Source organism: Arachis hypogaea, chromosome 6 (assembly GCF_003086295.3).
Source record: "Arachis hypogaea cultivar Tifrunner chromosome 6, arahy.Tifrunner.gnm2.J5K5, whole genome shotgun sequence".
Taxonomy (NCBI): domain Eukaryota; kingdom Viridiplantae; phylum Streptophyta; class Magnoliopsida; order Fabales; family Fabaceae; genus Arachis; species Arachis hypogaea.
The window spans coordinates 117,218,405-117,225,172 of record NC_092041.1 but is presented as its reverse complement, the minus strand read 5'-3'; the positions used below and the strand labels follow the sequence as shown (position 1 = coordinate 117,225,172).

The following is a 6,768-nucleotide window of genomic DNA, read 5'->3' as shown; positions in this document are numbered from 1 at the left end:
TTTTTTTTCCAAGCTTTTCAGCTAGTGATTCAATCTTCCTCCTAATCGTTCCTTATTGTATTCTCTTTTTTTTAACAAAATATACTCTTTGACTCTACTTGAACTCTAAAAGCCTTCTTATTATTTAATGTATTTCTATCAAGTATTATTAGATTAATAATTTTTTTTCTGATGTAACAAGTTATTATGAAATTCAGACGTAATTTTTTCCCTTCCAAAATAACAATTAGCTGAAAATTAAGTTCTACATTGCGTTTGAAAATTTGTTTTTGTAAAGTAAATTGATCTAATTAAATTAATTAGAATAATAATCCCTTTTTACTAAGTTAGAATCTAATGATGTTATATACGGTCACGTACGAAAAAATACACAATTTACAAAAGAATTCTTACATTTATGAGTGTTTTTTAAAAGACAATGCTGGAGTGAGTATTCAGTAAGGTGTTATCGGTTCGGTTTGATTTGGTTTTGGACTAAAAGTTAATCGAATTGATCTATTCAATTTTTATAGAGTACTAATTAATCAGTTTGTTATTTGTGCAACAACAGAATCGAATCAAATCGAATCGAATCAAAAATAATTTGGTTCGGTCGATTTTTTCGGTTTTTAAATTCTAATTAACAGAAAATTAATTCCAGTAAAATAATGTTCAAAACAATCAATAAATTGAAATAACATTACATTATATTTAAATTCAACAAAATTTCAACTCATTCTAACAACTAAACATAAAACAAACACATTTGTTAAGTCTAAAATTTCTATTTCAATGCATTACTAAGCCATTTTTTCAGTTTAGTCAGTTTTTTGTCGAACTAACTGAAAATCGAACCGAACCGATCGATTTAATTTAAAAAAAAAAACTGATTTTTTTTTATTTTCTATTCGGTTGTTGTAAATTTTGACTCGATTTTACGATAAATTTCGGTCCGGTTTAATAACTTACACTCCTAATGTAGAGCATATCCTACAAACACAACAAACAAGCAAAATAAAAGATTAGTACATTTTTATAACATTTAATTTTAAAAAATAAATATATTTTTCATATATTGTCCATATAAAAATAATTTATACAAACAATAAAGTACGTATTATTATATAAGTGAAATATTATTTTAGCTAAATTTTAATCTAAATAAATGAATAAAAAATAAAGCAACAAATTCTAAAATCAAATTTGGCAAAAATAAAGTAAAATGACAACCTAAGCTGAGTTTAGTTGGTTGACCGAAGGAATAAAAATTGAAAATCAAATTAAGTAAAAAAAGACAGAAGACGAGAATGTGAATGTGATGTTGTTGGAGTTGGACCCTCCATTGAATTGAATTATGACAAGTCTTTTACTAAACTAAACTAAATGGTTTCTATGGTTAAGGAAGGAAAAGCCGCAATATTTTCTTTACCGTAGCTGCATGGGTCCCACCACCATCAAACTCCATCTCTCTCTCAAACTGCCATGTTTTTTGGTTTTCCGCTTTCACCTTCTATTCTCCGACCCCAACACCCACTGTAATTTTTTCAATCTTTTTTTCTTAATCATTATTTTTATTATTATTCATTTGTGGAATCTGATTAAAGCTATAGGGATATTAGGAATATTCTTATTATGCATTTCATGTTCCTGTAAAATGTTGCGGTTGGCACATTGGAATCATTCAAATAGAATATTCTTTCATAGTATTGGCGCTTCCTTCTTTTAAGTCATGGGTTGTTGGATTTGATGTTTGAATAATTAATGATGTTTCTCTGTCCAATTTAAGAACTGGGTATTTCTGTGTTTTGGGAAATATATTTGATTTCAACTAAAGGTTGGTTTTTGATGTATCAAGTTGCAATTTTTAAGGAAACTAGACATACCCTTTTGGCTTTTTTGTGTTTTCTATTGTTGTAATGTTGAGGTTGGTTTGAATTTTGATGCATTCATTTGTGTCTCATTGGAATGATTTTGTTGTTTGAATTTGGATGAATTCATTTTAGGATTGGAGTAACTGCCTTTGGTGGGTGAAATGCAAGCTGTGGAGAGGCTAGGGAGCTTCATCACCCGCGGAGTCTCGACTGTTTCAATGCCGTTCATCCCTTATGGTGGTGCTGTGGACATTGTTGTAGTTCAACAAAAAGATGGCAGCTTCAAGTCCTCTCCTTGGTTCGTTCGATTCGGGAAACTTCACAGGGTTCTCAAGGCTGATGAGAAGAAGGTTAGCATCAGTGTCAATGGATCCGAAGCCGGTTTCCACATGCACATGAACCATAAAGGGGAAGCCTTCTTTTTGAGGGATACACATTGTGAACAACAAGGGGATGAAGATTCTGGATCTAGCGAATCATCCTCGTCCGGCGAAGATGCTGATGTTGTCCTACCATGGGGCAGGAAGAGGAATTTCAAGTCAAAAAGTTGCAAGTTTGATCCGGATGGATCATTTGTAGCTGATATGAATGCCTTAAACAATGATAAGATTGTGGACAGGACTAATTCTCGCGGATCCCGGCTATTTAGGCTTGTGTTGGGGCAAAGGTCCTTCAATGGGGAAGTTGATGAAGATGCAGAAGACTTATTGGAACGTGCTGAGATTGCAGCCAACCTTTTGGACCTCAAGTGGTCTACAAATCTGAAATTCGACCAGCTACCTCGTCGAGAAAGAAAGAACACTAGGGGTGGTACCTTGGAGAATGGTTTACATTCATCTAAGGTAAACCTCCTCTTTGGTTCTACTCATAAAAATATATGTGCATAGATTGATTTGGTTGAAAGTCTTGCATTGATGTTCTTCTTTAGGTTGATGATTTGCATGCTCAGCAAAGGGATTGTTCTCATAGTGTCCTTGATATGTTTGATGTTGCGGACTTTGAAAAGCTACCTAAATTTCAAAAATCTCGCACCATTAGTGTATATCGGCCACATCGAAAAGCCAACAAGGTTAGGGCAGATACCCCAACATCTGAACAGCTAGCATCCTTGAATCTCCAGGAAGGAAGGAACTTGGTAACCTTTCGTTATTCGACAGCTATGTTGGGGACACAGAAGGTCTGTGAATGCGAATTTCCTTCTCCTTTATGTTTGTTTCTTTAATTGAAATCTCTATTTTATTATTCTTTCTTGTATGTTAATTTATGTTTCTGCCATTGATTATCAGATTGATGCTCGGATATATTTGTGGAAATGGAACACCCGAATAGTGATATCGGACGTGGATGGAACAATTACAAGGTGAAGATAGATATCTTGTTGAACAAGAAAGCTTTTATTTAATACATAATAAACTCAAGATTCAGATTATGGTGTGACAATGTAAACTTCTTTATCTTGTTTCATGTCTTGCAGGTCTGATGTTCTAGGTCAGGTCATGCCTTTAGTCGGAATCGATTGGTCACAAACCGGTGTTGCACATTTATTCTCTGCTATCCAGGTTGGTTCCTCTGTTTCATGTTTTAATTGTTTTTGAGAGTGAAACATGTGAAAACATTTTGTTGTGATATAACTGACTTTACTGATCATATATGCAACTTGATGGCTTCTATTTAATGGTTCCAATGATTATTTAGTTTAATTTTGTAGAGAGCATTATGATCAAAACTCTCCTTTAGATTGTGACAACAGTCTTATGATTTTTTTTCTGTCTATATCACACGTCGCAGGATAATGGATACCAACTACTTTTTCTTAGTGCTCGTGCAATTTCTCAAGCCTGTCACACCAGACGATTCCTATTCAACCTTAAACAGGTGATGAATAAATTAAAAAGCATGTTTAAGACCTAAAGAAGTAAAGAGAACAAATTTACATATTGTTATAATGCAGGATGGGAAAGTATTACCGGATGGTCCGGTCGTCATTTCCCCGGACGGACTTTTTCCTGCTCTGTATCGAGAAGGTCACTAGTCTACACTTCTCTCTCAAGTACCATGTATGTTCTTGCCATATGAACTATGAAACCTTATCTTCTTTACATCCTATTTTCAGTTATCCGGAGAGCTCCTCATGAATTCAAAATCGCATGCTTAGAGGTCGGCTTCTAGCTGTCGGTTATGATGACAATAGACATTATTCTTTAATAGTTTCTGCATGGTGTTGATTTAATTTGAATTCTGAGGCATGCAGGAAATAAGGGCACTTTTCCCTCCTGATTGCAATCCATTCTATGCTGGTTTCGGAAATAGGGATACTGATGAACTCAGCTACCTTAAGGTTGGAATCCCTAAAGGAAAAATCTTCATAATCAATCCCAGGGTAACTCTTCTTATTATTCTAAAATAGATAATGGAACCTTTATAGTTTATAAAATTTTCAAATTAGTTGACTTTTCCTAAGTTATAAGGACTTGGTTGAAAATTTTGATAAATTGTTATAATATAATATGGATTTGTTCAATTTCATGATTGCATTGTTTAGTAACTATATCCTTAAAACTATGTATGAGGTTTCAATTACAAACTTCAAAACTATTAGAACCAATCTGGTAAAAGAAACTCAACAAGTTTATAGGGACTAACACATTTATTTGATCATAAAGAAATGCTAAAATTTCTTGAAATGTTTTAGGCTTGACAAACTTCCATTGTTATCTACGTCTGTGTTTTCAGGGAGAGATTGCTGTAAATTGTTTCGACGCGCAATCATATCCTTCTCTTCATGCCGTTGTAGATGGAATATTCCCCCCGACAGACTCGTCTGAGCAGGTTTACTTATGAAAAAAGAAACTTTTATGTGTGCGCGCTCGTGTGAATTTTATGCTTTTCCTTTGATCACAATATCAAATACTTAACAAGTGTTTTGATGGGGTTGGATCATTTTACATTTGTACTGATATGTGTGTGGCCCTTCTCCGAATTCGGCTTTAAGGCAGGATGCTTGTGCAATGGGCTGCCCTTTTGATATGTATATCTGATTATTGGTTAATACAAGTATTTGTTGGGTAACTTATTTCTTGGGCTTGTTCTTGTTCTTGCCTAAACTTGGTTGTAGGAGGATTTCAATTCATGGAACTGTTTGCGGTTGCCCTCGGTGTCATAAATATTAGCAGAATTAAATCTCTGTCTAGTTGTGGCTGTGCTGCTTCAGGAATTGTACAGGTAAGTACGGTTTTCGGCTTGAAATAATCAGTTTTACTCTGTGATTATATTTATTGGACTCCTCAACTTCTTAGCTATTGACAAGAATTCAAAAGCTACTCATTGCAAAGTATTTGAACTTGTTATTGTTTGTGTGTGGTGTGATGTGATTATGTGACTAATTTGGAAAACATGGTGTTTGGATGATTATGTATATTTTGTCCCCATAATTCGTTATCTTAGATTGCGTACTAATTAAATTTAACTGTTGAGGATTTCTGGATCCGTCACTGATCACATAATAAGGTCATGTGAAATTTTAACACGAGCGCATTGGATCCATCTCCGGGTTTGGATTACTATAGGACATTGAATTTCCTAATGTCTTAGAGATATTTGAAAACCTATAGCTATGTTGGTGTATTTTAGTAGTTGTTTAAGCACATTTTGATTAAAATAGAAAATTGTAATGAATGCAGGTGAATCTGTAGCTATGGCCAATGACCACAGCATTGTAAAGATATATGGATTGATTTGTTGGCACTTATCACCACTCCATGGATGGAAGATTTGTGAAGAAGAGAGGAGGAAGTGTCTTCTAACCAATAAGTTCTTCTAACCAATGTCACTATCAAGCACAGCATATAGTATTAGAAGGGGGGAAACAATAGTGAGAAGAGAGGAGGAAGTGTCTTTTGTTTCTTCTATATTGTACTATGCTCCACTTAATTGTGTTGAGCTATTTTTTTTGACAAAAAAAAAAGAGAGAGAAAATCAGAGGAAGTGTTTTAACACCTGTTTTTTAATTTGTGTGTGATTTTTTGACATAATTTTTTTTCTTTTTTGTTATGTAAATCAACATTTATATGTATCATTTATGAAAGTGCAGGCTGTATTTTTGGCAACTTGCCTGTATCTTGCTTCAAATTTAACTTTATGTTCCAAATACCCCAAAAAAAAAAATTTGTATTCTGCCATAGATATTAAAATTAAGCGTGTTTATTTTGACTACTCTAAAATTTAACTTAAGAAGTAACGGTTACATTATATTTATAAATAGAGTAAACTATTGTTTTTTATTCTCAAAATTTGGAGTAAGTTCTAAAGTTGTTCATGACATTTAAATTGTTATATTAAAGTCTAAAACGTTTCAAAATTATCTCAATGTTATTTTTTTGTTAGTGATCTGTTAACAAAGTTAATGTTGGTACAAAATTTAGATGATTTTAAAACATTAAGATTTTAAATAGGATGAAAACATTGGGATAAAAACGATACATTACTTTTAGAAGAATTATCAAATCAAATAAAATGATAGTAAATCATCTTAAGATTTTTACTTATACTTATAGAATGGCTTGTAGATAAATTTTTGAAAAAGAAAAAAGCATGATACATACACAATAAAGTATAAATTATATATTTTGTCTCTATAAATTTTATTTTATTTAATTAAGTTTTAAATAAATTTTATTTTTTTCTTTCAATAATTTCAATTTTTTATGATAGATAATTATTCATTTTATTTTTTTAATTTTGATCTTAATCAAAAACAAATTTATTGAAAGTAATGTGGTTAAGAGTAAAATTAAAATAATAAATTTATTTAGAAAAAAGTAATGTGATTAAGAGTAATTTATTAGATGTGATTAAAAAAATAATTAAATAACTACCTATAGTAAAAAATTAATATTATTAAAAATTAAAATTAAAATTT

The 6,768-nt window shown here is 32.0% G+C and overlaps 1 protein-coding gene across 2 annotated transcripts; it reads left to right on the top strand.

Annotated features, from left to right (window-relative positions):
- Nucleotides 1-1,377: 1,377 nt before the first annotated feature.
- On the top strand, nt 1,378-5,956 carry LOC112756147 (phosphatidate phosphatase PAH1-like). Of its 2 annotated transcripts, none has more exons than XM_025804603.3 (12): nt 1,378-1,514; nt 1,983-2,692; nt 2,779-3,027; nt 3,137-3,210; nt 3,325-3,409; nt 3,639-3,725; nt 3,802-3,874; nt 3,964-4,007; nt 4,102-4,230; nt 4,584-4,679; nt 4,966-5,072; nt 5,531-5,956. In XM_025804603.3, exons 2-11 carry the CDS (start codon nt 2,012-2,014, stop codon nt 5,011-5,013), a joined length of 1,566 nt encoding a protein of 521 aa, XP_025660388.1. In that variant the 5' UTR covers nt 1,378-1,514; nt 1,983-2,011; the 3' UTR covers nt 5,014-5,072; nt 5,531-5,956. The 2 variants fall into 2 exon arrangements, with proteins under 2 accessions (XP_025660388.1, XP_025660389.1); XM_025804604.3 differs by lacking the exon at nt 1,378-1,514 and adding an exon at nt 1,588-1,813.
- Nucleotides 5,957-6,768: the final 812 nt, after the last annotated feature.

What these genes read in the sequence shown, in the direction of transcription:
- LOC112756147 (XM_025804603.3), top strand. Translation starts at nt 2,012, where the DNA reads ATGCAAGCTGTGGAGAGGCTAGGGAGCTTCATCACCCGCGGAGTCTCG. An exon ending in ATTTATTCTCTGCTATCCAG is followed by an intron (nt 3,410 to 3,638) that starts GTTGGTTCCTCT and finishes CACACGTCGCAG; the next exon opens with GATAATGGATACCAACTACT. An exon ending in TCTTCATAATCAATCCCAGG is followed by an intron (nt 4,231 to 4,583) that starts GTAACTCTTCTT and finishes CTGTGTTTTCAG; the next exon opens with GGAGAGATTGCTGTAAATTG.